Source organism: Periplaneta americana, chromosome 2, assembly GCF_040183065.1.
Source record: "Periplaneta americana isolate PAMFEO1 chromosome 2, P.americana_PAMFEO1_priV1, whole genome shotgun sequence".
Taxonomy (NCBI): Eukaryota; Metazoa; Arthropoda; class Insecta; order Blattodea; family Blattidae; genus Periplaneta; species Periplaneta americana.
Window position 1 is genome coordinate 22,033,445 of NC_091118.1, and position 14,733 is coordinate 22,048,177.

The 14,733-nt window shown below is 31.1% G+C and overlaps 1 protein-coding gene across 2 annotated transcripts in view; it reads left to right on the forward strand.

Moving 5' to 3' along the window:
* LOC138716052 (very long chain fatty acid elongase 7-like) overlaps positions 1-14,733 on the forward strand; it is a 60,429-nt gene that overhangs the window by 18,650 nt on the left and 27,046 nt on the right. For both annotated transcript variants that reach the window (XM_069848952.1, XM_069848951.1), the window contains exons 2-3: positions 9,032-9,087; positions 12,085-12,275. In XM_069848952.1, the coding sequence (XP_069705053.1) occupies positions 9,036-9,087; positions 12,085-12,275 (243 nt within the window). In that variant the 5' untranslated portion in view covers positions 9,032-9,035. The remainder of the gene's footprint in view (positions 1-9,031; positions 9,088-12,084; positions 12,276-14,733) is intronic.

The following is a 14,733-nucleotide window of genomic DNA, read 5'->3' on the forward strand; positions in this document are numbered from 1 at the left end:
CCCCAAAACGTTTCACTTTCATATCATCAACATAGCATTAATGTAGCCTATACTTAATGAAAAATAGTCACATCATGGCATTCACTATAATATTTCATTTCTAATGATAATAATGTCATCAAACCATCTCACGTTTAGTAGATTTTAATATCCAATACACAACTGTACTCAGAAAAATTATACACCGCAGAATCAGACCTGTAAATTAATTAAATTAAGGGTCGTATTCATAGACGATACTTTGGACCAAAGTTGACTTTGTAAAGTACAAAGCCGCCATTTTCCTATTCACAATCGACACTTTGACGAAAGTAAACTTCGATCGTGACTTTACTTCGAAGTCGCCGAAAATCTAGACTTTGACTTTGACTTTCGTTCGTGGACATAAGAAAAATGGCTGATATTTGGGAAATTGTTATATTTGCCGAGAAGATTAATAGCATCCAGGAAATTATTGAAGCTGCACATATTTCTCGGCGTATTATTAGACATGTACGAAACTCTATTAAATTTTATAGAGATGATGAATTCAAATCAAGATACAGATTTGAAAAATAGACCGTATTAAATAATATTCACATGTTTCAACATGCACTGATGAATAATAGAACAATAAAAAAGGATCAGCTGTTCCATTAATAATACTCTCATTTCACTTCGATATTGCTCTATGGATATAAGGATTAATGGTTTACTATTGACTTTGTATATTTAATTGTATTCTTTATACGTCTTCACCAGTTCTAGTAGCATGTCTCTTTCATAATCTGTCATTGGTGGCATCTTCTTATCTTTCACGTTTTCACAATTACTTTACATTGAAATAATATTATATAATACTGCAACAATCGCTTAACGTCTGCCGATGTTCAATTGTTTCACTGATTTGAGACTCAAATGATGGCTTTTATTGCGGCAATGCCTACTCTACTTCAGCTATTCATTAATTTAATTCGTTTAGAAGGCCATGATTGTGATTGCCAACATTCATAGAAGATCGTCAAATCTCGACTTACCTAAGTGAAAGTCAAATTCTCAGAAGTATTGTCTATGAATAGGACTTTTAACAAAGTTAAACTTTACTATGAAAGTCGATTTTGGGAAGTCTTCAGCCAAAGTCTTATTTATGAATAAATATGTCAGCAATACTGCAGGTCATGCCCTTCGTGTAATAGCCTATTGTTTATTGCAGTGCGTGTTTTGTTTTATACTGAAATGCAATTAGTTCTCAAAGCAGACGAAAGATAGATTTTTGAAAATAGGAAAATTATGTAGGAAAACTAAAGTTTCACCTTACCGTTTGTTTTAAGTTCGCATTTATAGACTGGGGGAAAAAAAAAGACAGACGTATATTACGGGCTGCTGGAGTATAGTAAACACAGAAAACATTTTATAGCAACAATGTTGAAGAAAGATATTTTGGTTTTCCGAAGTTGCCGTCATTAAACAGAAACCAACATGGAGATTTCATTGCAACTAATTAGAAATTCGTATTTCAGGTATGTAATAAACGATCTTCGCACAAAATAATGTACGATACACGAGCGGTATGTTTGTTTTCATGTTCTCGGAAATTAAAAAGTTTCAACTACGTTTAGCTTTTTCAATCTTTTCCTCGACCATGAAAACGTCAACATACCGCTCTTGTAACGTATATTACTATTTCTTGAACCTATCCATCTTCAGTTTTTGAGTTTCAGTGCGAAGACGCAAAGTAACAATGTCAGCATGTTCAGTGGGTTTTTCATGTGGGAGTAAATCAATAGCCTACTTATTTCAGGTCATTGTAGATTCTAGGTGAAAGTTTAAAAAATGTCAGGTTTGCTATGCTTTCGAACAATAGACATAGCATCTTGGTATAGCTGCTGCATGTAGAGCTTGAAATGTAGAGGGTAAAATCATTTTATCCTGCTAAGAGATCTTGCTGAAATGATCGGGAGACTACAAAATTTTGTAGGTTTAAGTATTACCTTTTGGTATTTCCCTAGGAACTGTAATTTTTGCGCTCTCTCGAGCCAGTACTGAAGAGAATTACGCATGTAAATATCTACACTACACCACCATTAAGTATATGAAAAAGACCCAACCCCACTTGATTAATAACTGTAAAAATATTTTATTTTTAATAACAATATTATTATGTTACGTAAGTTTTGTAATTATAGCCGCCACTCACTAAATTAGTAAATTATAGAAATGAAGATCTAATTTAAGATATTCTCTACATCTACTTATATAACTCCAAAACGTTTCATTTTCATATCATCAATATGGCATTAATATGTATAATTAATTAAAAATAGTCGCATCATGACATTAACTATAGGCTAATAATATTTCATTTCTAATGATAACAATGTCATAAAACACCTCAAGTTTTGTAGAGTTGTACTCAGAAAATTACACACCGCAGAATCAGACCTGTAAATTATTTTTAGTAAGTCTTGAAGTTTTTAATAACCAATTCAACTTGAGCTCTAAATATGTCAGCAATCCTGCAGGTCATGGCCTTCGTGTAATAGCCTATTGTTTATTGTAGTGTGTATTTTGTTTTATACTGAAATGTAATTAGTTCTCAAAACTGACGAAAGATGGATTTTGGAAAATAAGACAATTATGTAGGAAAACTAACGCTTCACTGAAAGTTACTATTTTTCTGAAAATCCTTGGATGCCAAGCTTAAAATGACGGGTCATTCATTAAAATCCTTTCAGCCGTTTTCCCGTAATTTCTATTACCAGTTCAAATTATATAAATATATATATATATATATATATATATATATATATAATATATGACTTTTATATTTTTGATATATAAATTTTCTTTATTATTTTAACAATTCGATTCACATTATTATAATTTGTTTGATTTTTAGAATTACATGTAACTAAGCTTGTTTTCATTTTGTTATTATTATTATTATTATTATTATTATTATTACTATTATTATTATTATTAATTGTATATTGTTCCTCTTTTTCTGCTGTTGTATTGCTATTGTTCCAATACTGGTTGAGTGAAAAAGGCTTTATGGCCTTAACTCTGCCAGTAGAAATAAATCTATTACTACAACTACACTTTGCTGATTTTAGTATGACGACATTCCAGCACAAATGTTTTCAGAATAATATAAAAATTCATAGAGAATATAGATGCATATTTGAGGGTTTAAGGAATATTTATGTGTGCATAGAAGTGCATATCGACGGCCCAGTCCAAAAGTTGTTTTCACTCAAAATTTGAAGTTTTGAGACAACTACATTTTAAAGTTTTATGTTCCTTCAAAAATCGAATTAACATCAGTCTAATTTGAAACTTATTGTATATATAAAACATCATTAACAGAATTTGAAATTATTTAATTGACCCTTTATTTTTCACAGCAACATGAGAGTTTAAAGTGCAGCTCTCCCAAAACTTTAAATTTTGAGTTGTTTCCCTTTTGAACTGGACCGTCGATGTGTTTGGTCTGTTGTTCCTATTCTTGTTCTTTAGTCCATGTTCATTAATTTATGAATTATCTGTTTACTAATTATTTTTCAGTTGCCCGTCTTGTTATTTTAGTAGTGGAATTAATGTGAGGCACATTTTAATTTATTTATTTATTTATTTACTTACTAGCCGTACCCATGCGCTCCGCTGCACCCGTTAGAAATAAATATAAAGTAATTACATAATTAAAATAGGACATTTGATCCAGGGAAGATTCGTGTTTGATAGAAGAATAAATCGTTTATTATGTTACTTAATTTAAATTGTATTTAAATAATTAAAATGCGATCATTTTGGTCCAGAGACCACTCATTTGGTGCAATGACAATTCCTTTAACATGTTTCTTAATTTTCATTACATGCATCCATACGTTAATGAAGACTGACATATCATTTATATTTAATGTGTATACTTTACTTTACTTGCTGTATGTTTCTATGAATTATGGTAATAACTTAATTTTAACTCTTGTTTTCTACGTATTCAGTAAATGGCGCTTGGCCCACTATGGTTCTGAACCCTTCAAATAACTTAAATTACATATTATATTATATTATATTATATTATATTATATTATATTATATTATATTATGTTATGTTATGTTATGTTATGTTATGTTATGTTATGTTATGTTATATTATATTATATTATATTATATTATATTATATTATATTATATTATATTATATTATATTATATTATATTATATTATATTATATTATATTATATTATATTATATTATATTATATTATATTATATTATATTATATTATATTATATTAGGGCTATATTATATTATATTATATTATATTATATTATATAAAAATGTGTTGATAACGGATGTATACCGATAAGTAAGTTTTTAATTTGGTATGGGGGCTCTTGAATCTCAGGAGGAACAAATTTTATTTTACAACAGCGCAACATAATCTGCTTGGCTCATTACCCAATTTTTTTGCATTGCATTTAATGCATGTGTATTTTATGTATTTTAACACGATTCAATTGAGCATAGTTAAAATTTGGATTATAAAATAATGGAATGCTAAGCTAACATATTATTACTGCATACTAAATCAATACACTCTTGTGGTTCGTTAATTCTCTGAGATAAACATTATTTTAAGAAATACAGGAAACGAATACACAGAATAGCCTATCAAGTTGTTTGTGTATAGGGGCTGCAAGACAATAAACACCTTTAAGAACAGCTTAAAAGGTAACCTTATTAGCATTTCACTCCAATCATACTGATTTAAACTATCACTGACTACATTGCTACTTCTTTCTTTTAGACATCATCCTGATTGTGCTGTATTTTCAAAATTGTCTCATAATAATCTCTTTCTATTATCTAATATTATTTGAAATATATTAACATTTTATGTATTTTAGCTTAATTCTGCTACACAGTTTATTTCAGTGTTTAATTAATAGTTCATAGTATTTTGTTGTTTAATTCGTAAATAACTCCTGTATACACTTAACTCTCATCTAAATCAAATTGTTGAATTCTTTGTAAGTTCATGCATATGTATATACTCTTTTTCCTGGTTGAGTGGAAGAGAAGACCTTACGGCCTTAACTCTGCCAGTTAAAATAAATCATTATTATTATTATTATTATTATTATTATTATTATTATTATTATTATTATTATTATAAGAAGCTATTTTAATCTTACCTGTCCTCAATTCTCTCCGAAGTTACTGTAATAACAATATAGCATTTTGTCCATCCAGAGAAACTACACTTTCCAATGATGAAATAATAATTAATTACACAAATCGGTTAATTTAGCTTCCGATATTACTTCATGCAAACACAGAAACATTCTCTGTAGGCTATCTTTCATAGCTTTCGATTGTTGTTGTCCAAGGCCCCTCATAGACGAAGTCATTTGTTTTTTAATTCATTACACGGCCTTAGATGGCAGTTATTTTAATTTTAAAACTCATTTATCTCATTAAATATCAGTCCTATCAAACTTTTTCAAGGGATAAAACTCATCGGAAATGATTTTTAAAGAAATTTTTGTTATGTAACTTTTTCACAAAAATCAATAATAAGCGAGATATTTCGATTTATTTAATTCAGACCCCCTTATAACCCCCCTTTTAAATAATGTATTTTGAATGCCATATAGCTAAAATCTAAGTTACAACGAACTTAATTTATATTCCAATTTTCATCGAAATCGGTTCAGCCATTGTCGTGTGAAAAGGTAACAAACATACAGACAGACAGACAGACAGACAGACATACAAACAAAAATTTCAAAAAAGCGATTTTCGGTTTCAGGGTGGTTAATTATATATGTTAGGACCAATTATTTTTGGAAAATCGAAAATTACCAGAAAAATTTCGGCCACAGATTTATTATTAGTATAGATTATTGCTATTAAGTTTGAAAAGAATACAAATTAATAAATACCATTAAAGATAATCTAGCCCACTCCTGAATGAGCAAGACTCGTACTCAGGAGGGGATTCCAATACAGACAAAAATAAAATTAAAACTGAGAGTCAATACAGATTAAATGGTGTTTAATATGTTTAAACCCAAACTATAAATTCAATACAATTTTTTTTTATATTTTCATTAATTTGGAGAGGATTCGTGGTTGAAATATTATTGGAATAAAATTTGTTTAATAATCTGGGACCTTGACTCATGCTATGATAAAATGCTGCATTGATTTTACATTTTTGTTCAGACAAACGCAGAGAATTCATATTTTTGGTTCTATACTTATGTATATACCTTTCAAAGTTATTAAAATTTCTATGAAAATATTTTAATAAAATAAAATAATATATTTGTTTAATGTTGAAAACTTTGAAATGTTTAAACAACAATTCAGTTTGGTACTCTTTCTGCTTTTTTAAACAAATTTTTAATACTTTTTTCTGTAGTAAAATTAACGGATAAAGGTTGGATTTGTAAGTTCCACCCCAACCTATAATACCATACATAAATATAGATTGAAACAATGTTAAATAAATTATACGTATACAGTTAATTGGCAAAATATATCTTAGAATAACAAAGTAACATAATGTTTTACGTGATTTATTACAAATATAAAGAATATGATTATTCCATTTTAAATGATTATTAATAATTATACCTAAGTATTTAACCTCATTAACTTCATTAATAACTGGACAATTGCAATTTATATCGGAACAATCAGAATTATACATTTTAATTTGTAGTATAGATGAAATTGGTTTATTACCTTTATTATTTAAAGAAAATGGGATAGCTATTGTTTTATCTTTATTAATTACAAGTGAATTTAAATCGCACCATTTTTTTTTATTAATTATAAGCCGCAATTTGCATTATAATAAGCGTCAGTCCAACTTTTTCCACTAAAAAGTAAAACAGTATCATCAGCATACGAATATAAATCACCTTCATATTTAATCGAACTAGTTTCTTGGGAATACCAAATTCAATAAGGATATCATATGAAACTTCTCTCTTAACCGAGTCATATGTCTTTTTGAAATCTATGAATAACTGATGCACTGTACCCTTATACTCCCATTATTTCTCCATTATCTGTCGAATGAAAAATATCTGCTCAATAGTTGATCTATTACGCCTAAAACCACACTGATGATCCCCAATAATTTCATCTACATATGGAGTTAATCTTATCGAAGAGCTCTTATCTTTGGAAAACATTTTCCAAAGCTTGATGAGCTATCAACTGTCCCAATCCGTAGTTTGATTCAGTTCATTAAGAACATAAAACTATTGGATATTATGACGGGGATGCGCAATAGATCTTTCAGTCGCAGTGCTGGGGCTGTCACAGCCCTTCCCCTTTTAAATTCAATTCAATTCAACCTCGACATTCTAAGATACATATACTAACCTATAGTGGGATAATATGATTTTATAAGGACTTTACAGCATATATTATTTCAATAATACACATTATACCAAAATTTCCCTATCCTTGGGGTAAATTGAGTACAGTTAAACTTAGGACTACTATTATGATAATAAAAGGCCAACATATTTAAAAATCCAATAGAATCATTCTTGAATATCATGGTGATAACATACAAAAAACTGATTGGAAAATTTAATTATGGTAACACACTATGGGTCTCTAAACTTAAAAAAAGTTGTTTTTATATCCAAATTACGCGCTAGAAAAAAGGCGAATGGTGATAAAAAGAGAAACCAAGATTCAGGAAATGATAGGGAAGAAAGTAGTGAAAAGAATAAGGGTGCGAGTGTAAGTGGAAATCTAGTATGTGAAAGTGAAAGCGTGGGGGGAAGAAATAAAAGTGGAATAGAAGAAGAAATAAAGGATATAGCAGAGATATTTGATACGTTTAAAAAAATGTGGATGTGATCAAAAAGTGCAAATAAAGGGAAACAGGAAAAGATCGAGAAGTATAGGGGAGAGACAAAGTGTATAAGCAGACGTGTAGAATAAAATATAAGGAGGCTATTTACAGGAAGTGAGAATAGTGACAATGGATTAAGTGCAAGCAGAATAGTGAGAAAGTGAAAGTGAGCGCAAATAGGAATGAGAGAAAATAGTGAGAAATGGTTAAGAGAAGTGAACAAGTGACGGCATAAAATTAGTACTAACATTTGAACGTTGGAACAGTAAATGAATACAAGAGAAAGATGGGAGAAAAGGTTAAAAAACAAATAGGACAAATAATTCAATGTATGGGTGCTGAGCAATACGATAATTTATAGAGATAATATGAAATTGAGAGTTTAGTGAATAGTAGCTAGAGGATAAAGGGGGTGTGAAAGTTGTATAGAATATTAGATACATTAGGATTAAGGAACAAATAGAGAAAAGCAAATGAAATGTAGGAGAAATACTGAAGGAGAGTTTGACCAAATAACAAAAAAGGTACATAGTGTAATTGGGAGTATTTGTGTAGACGTGTACTGCAAATAATGTGTTATTGTAATAATATGTTAATGGTGGCACCGGATACAGAAATGTGAGGTACACCATTACATGTAAAGAAGTGCTGTGAAGAAATATATCATATCGTATCATATCATGTCATATCATATCATATCATATCATATCATATCATATCATATCATATCATATCATATCATATCATATCATATCATATCATATCATATCATATCATATCATATCATATCATATATCATATCATATCATATCATATCATATAATATCAATATCATATCATATCATATCATATCATATCATATCATATCATATCATATCATATCATATCATATCATATCATATCATATCATATCACATCATATATCATATCATATCACATATCATATCATACCATATCATATATCATACCATACCATATCATATCATATCATATCATATATCATATCATATCATATCATATCATATCATATCATATCATATCATATCATATCATATCCAAATTACTCCAACCCACCCTACCAATTGTTCCATAACCACCAAAACCTAGAACGATATTAAGTTAGGAATCACAATTTTATTTTGCAATATTTCACTCTGTTTCAGAACAATGTCTCAGTTTCTGTACTATATGGAAAGTAACGATGGCTTTGAAGAAAAACGTAAGTATTATTCTCCTAACTTTTCTGGAATACAATTTCGAATTGTATCAGTAAAATCAGGTTGCTTTAAAAGTGGCAATAAATGTTCTGCAAAGACGATGAAGCTGAATCGAACATACAGTAAATATTGAGGAAATAAACCTAGGCTATATTAAAAACAAAATAGGCCTTAAGCTACGTTTCCACTATTGCAACTGCGCAGGAATAATGAGAGGTAAACAACAGTTGCCAGTTAAAACTGCAGATTCTCTTGCGCACATCTCGTTTCTATTTGCGCACATATTCATTTTGGATAAGAAATTTCACAAAGGAAGAGATGAAACTAAAATCATGATTGAGGAAGTAAGCTGGCCGAAAAATCACTTTTTTAAATTTACGCGGATGTCAAGATTAGATTTTGAAATTAAATTACAATTGATTGGACGAGAAAGATTTTTTTTTTCCGTAATGCAGTTTCAGCAGTTACCAGACTGGCCATGTGTGTAAGGTTTTCAGCCACTGGTGACAGCGTTCCAAATTTAAGATTCACTTTCAAATTGTCAGGTCCTACTATTTCACGCTATAAAAGAAGTTTTCCCGACGATTATGAAGGCTCTCTAAATTCACGTAAAAGTAAGATTTTTTAAATTATTATTATTATGTTACTACATTAATTTATTCTGAAACATACCAATAAACAAAAATAAATAAGACAATACAATAAAAGACTTTTTTCTGCAATCAAGTTCCTTTTTTTCTTTCTTTTTTTAGAAGGAGCCAATAATTATCTGGTTAAAATTATTTATGATTAATTGGATTATCGGGACAGAGTATAATACGTAACTGTAGAGACAGGAGAGGAAATAATCCATTACTTACTTATAGCTTTTAAAGAACCCAGAAGTTCATTGTTGCTCTCATAAGTCCGCCATCGGTCCCTATCCTGAGCAAGATTAATCCAGTCTCTACCATCATATCTCATCTCCCTCAAATCCATTCTAATATTATCCTCCCACCTACGTCTCGGCCTCCCCAAAGGCCTTTTGTCCTCCGGCCTCCCAATTAACACTCTATATGCATTTCTGGATTCGCTCATACGTGCTACATGCACTGTCCATCTTAAATGTCTGGATTTAATGTTCCTTATTATGTCAGGTGAAGAATACAATGCGTGCAGTTCTGCGTTGTGTAACTACCTCCAGTCTCCTCTAACTTCAGCCCTCTTAGTCCCAAATACTTTCCTAAGCACCTTATCCTCAAACACTCTTAACCTCTGTTCCTCTCTCAAAGTGAGTGTCGAAGTTCCACAACCATACAGAGCAACCGGTAATATAACTATTTTTTAAATTCTAACTTCCGGCTTTTTTGAAAGCAGACTGGATGACAAAAGGTTCTCAACCGAATAAGTACAGATATATCCCATATTTATTCTGCGTATAATTTCCTCTCGAGTGTCATTTATATTTGTTACTCTTGCTCCAAGATATTTGAATTTTTCCACCTTTTCGAAGGATACATTTTAAGTAATTGATTAACTAGCGGACTTACTCGTGTTAATTATGTAACTTTGTGCGGCTTACAGCTGTTTCGGTGTTTCATCACACCATCGTCAGAGTCTACTAGATCCCGGCATCATCTCGAACTTCTCTGCCTGTTATGTGTTCGAGATGATGCCGGGATCTAGTAGGATCTGACGATGGTGTGATGAAACACCGAAACAGCTCTAAGCCGCACAAACTTACATAATTAACACAAGTAAGTCCGCTAGTTAATCAATTACTTATATTCAAGTGTTATAAAAGTTTATAAAAGCAGTGTACGCAAGATTCAAAATGGGTACATTTTAAATTTTTTTATGCTCGACCATGCCGAAATGTAGTAATTATACACCTGGTAGCAGAACTTTAATGCATGTCATTAAAGTACACCTACTCATTAAAGGTCAGGTCTTTCAGCCAATGACGACTCAGGTTACAACTGTTCAGCCAATGACAGGTCAGCTTTCTACCGTTATAAAACCGCAAGAATCGATTATTCTCGGATATGCAATCGAAAGGGAATTAGCGAAAAGTCACGGAGACTGGAAATCCAATACTGTTGCAGAAGGTTATGTTCTGTTACTATAATAATTAGCGTTAATTGTAAATAATATTCAAATAAATTCAATTTGTCATCTCGTTTTTCAATGTCTAATTTTATTTCAATGTTATCTCTGTAAGTTCTTATGGCCTAGCAAGGTCAATGTGCACATCTGTTCCTCGGAAAAAATCAATACTTTCGCGTCTGCGCACATCTCACAACATACGGGACATTGCTCCAGGTCAGATACAATAAAATTAATAATATCAAGTTAGAAATATGGTCGAGCATAAAAAGTCGTATGAAACTCGCCTATAATGGTAATTAAGAAGCTCGTATGAAAATTATGAAACTCGCTTGCGCTCGTTTCATAAATATCCATACTCACTTCTTAATTACCTTCATTATAGGCTCGTTGCATAATGTACTAATATTTATATTTCGTAGAATGTTCTGGTCACGAGACATAATCATATACACTGTCTTTTTGGGATTTACTTCCAAACCTATCTCTGTACTTGCTTCAAGTAAAATTAAAAATAAATGAGTGAATAAGTGAGTGAATATGTAAGTGAATGAAGTAGTGAGTGAATAAGTAATTGAGTGAATAAGTGGATAAATAAAGGAATAAACAAATGATTAAATAAATATGCGAATAACTAAGTGAATGAATGAATGAATGAATGAATGAATGAATAAATAAATAAATAAATAAATAAATAAATAAATAAATAAATAAATAAATAAATAAATAAATGAATAACTAAGTGAGCAGCCGGTAATATAACTATTTTTTTAATTCTAACTTTCGGCTTTTTTGAAAGCAGACTAGATGACAAAAGATTCTCAGCCGATCAGTATGACGTCTGTAATAAACAGAATTTCAATATCTAAATTAAAATCTTAATTCAATACAGTTAATGTCCTTGTTTGTTTCAGTGAAGTATCAAAATACTTTGCCGCTCATGTCGGGGCCAATTCCTCTTCTCTCTATACTGGCGATGTACCTCTTATTCGTAACCAAACTGGGTCCCTACCTGATGGCACATCGGAAACCGTACAATATGCAAGCTCTTGTCGTCATCTACAATTTCGCCATGGTTCTGTACAATGTTGTTCTTGTCATATGGGTGAGCAAAAAATATCATTACTGTGCATGGAAAGTGCAGTACAAGATTTACCAATAACTTTCCTTTCCGTCTCGTCACTCCACTATTTCAATCCAATCATTTCATTTCTGTTTACACTAGATTCCTTCTCCTGTTGCTATAGGCCTATTTTTCTACCCAATTTTCATTTCTCTCCACTCCTTAGTATTTATTTTCTTGTATTTCTCTCGCTTTTCTCTCCTCTTTTTTCAATTTCTTCATTCCATCCCCCTTTCTCCATTCTCTCTTCATCCCACAAGCTCCATTATCTCTACACCCCTCTTTCAATTTTATCTCTCTTCAGCTCCTAATTTCATTTTCTCTCTTCATCCCCCTATTTCCATTGCCTCTCTTCACCCCCATCTTCTTCTTCTCTCTCTTCTTCTCTCTCTTCATCTCCCTCTGCCCATTCGATTATTATTATTATTGTTATTATTATTATTATTATTATTCAAATACAGGGTATTAAAAAAAGTATCCAATATTTAAGAGGTGCTAGTATGCATCAAAACAAGAAAATAATGTCTAATAAACGTCAATGGACGTCACATTGAGCACCTCCTAGGAACAAGTGTTCAGATCTCAGAAAGTATGTGTCGTAGGACCCATGTTTATTAGACATTGTTTTCTTGTTTTGATGCATACTATCACCTCCTAAAATACTGTACCTTATATACCTAAATACTTACTTATTTACTGGCTTTTAAGGAGCCCGGAGGTTCATTGCCGCTCTCACATAAGCCCGCCATGGGTCCCTATCCTGAGCAAGATTAATCCAGTCTCTATCATCATATCCCACCTCCCTCAAATCCATTTTAATATTATCTTCCCATCTGCGTCTCGGCCTCCCTAAAGGTCTTTTTCCCTCCGGCCTCCCAACTAACACTCTATATGCATTTCTGGATTCGCCCATACGTGCTATATGCCCTGCCCATCTCAAACGTTTGGATTTAATGTTCATAATTATGTTAGGTGAAGAATACAATGCGTGCAGTTCTGTGTTATGTAACTTTCTCCATTCTCCTGTAACTTCATTCCTCTTAGCCCCAAATATTTTCCTAAGCACCTTTTTCTCAAACACCCTTAACCTATGTTCCTCTCTCAAAGTGAGAGTCCAAGTTTCACAACCATAAATAACAACCGGTAATATAACTGTTTTATAAATTCTAACTTTCAGATTTTTTGACACCAGACTGGACGATAAAAGCTTCTCAACCGAATAATAACAGGCATTTCCCATATTTATTCTGTGTTACTTTCCTCCCGAGTGTCATTTATATTTGTAACTGTTGCTCCAAGATATTTGAATTTCTCCACCTCTTCAAAAGATAAATTTCCAATTTTTATATTTCCAATTCGTACAATATTCCCGTCAGGAGACATAATCATATACTTTGTCTTTTCGGGATTTACTTCCAAACCTATATCTTTACTTGCTTCAAGTAGAATTCCCGTGTTTTCCCTAATCGTTTGTGGATTTTCTCCTAACATATTCACGTCATCCGCATAGACAAGAAGCTGTAACCCGTTCAATTCCAAGCCCTCTCTGTTATCCTGGGTTTTCCTAATGGCATACTCTAGAGCAAATTAATGTAATGTAATGTATACCTAAATAAAAAGGTAAATTAAACACATACTTCATTCGTAAGTTGTACGCTTTAAGTAATCGCAAATTTCTGTAAAGTAGCTATAAGTAGCCTATTATATTGTGGTAATTTAATATGAATTTTCTATTTAGAGAAATCTAGATTTAAAACTGGAATAAATGTTAAAATATATCAGCAATTTGTTTAAATTCCATCCTTTCAATCTTCAAGGAGTTGCTTCAACGCTGCACTCACCCGTAACACATGTGCTTGAAAGAAACGGAAAATCCATTGATAATAATGAGTTCACTGACCCCTGATTTCCGTTACACTTCACAGTTTTTAACCTTGCAATTTAAACTATTTTAGTTGGATTCACAAAGAATAGATAAAGAGCAAATTATAATCACGTTTTTTCAGCCAAACATTTCCCGGAGATACTAAATTATTTATGTGTGCCTAAACGAAGATCTTTTATTAAAATTAATGATATTTCATGCAATATAGCATTTCTTTCAGATACGAGTGTTTTAAATAAAACCCAGTACTATTACTTATTATTATAAGCATATACGCAAATACACAATTATTTAAAAAATATATTATTTTTTCTCAACCCGACAGTTAACATCATTCTTGATTTGAATATAAAAGTAAAAATTGATTATCAGCAATAACCTAATTTCCTGCAAAATTCTGAACTCCCTTTTTCCTCCAACAAATTACTAAGATAAAGTTGTCTCAAAGTAATGTCCCAACCCACAGCTCAGCTTTACAGCAATTTGCGATGTATGTTACAGGTGATATTACAAAATAATCGAATTAAGTTTGAAATAAAAAGTAGACATATATTT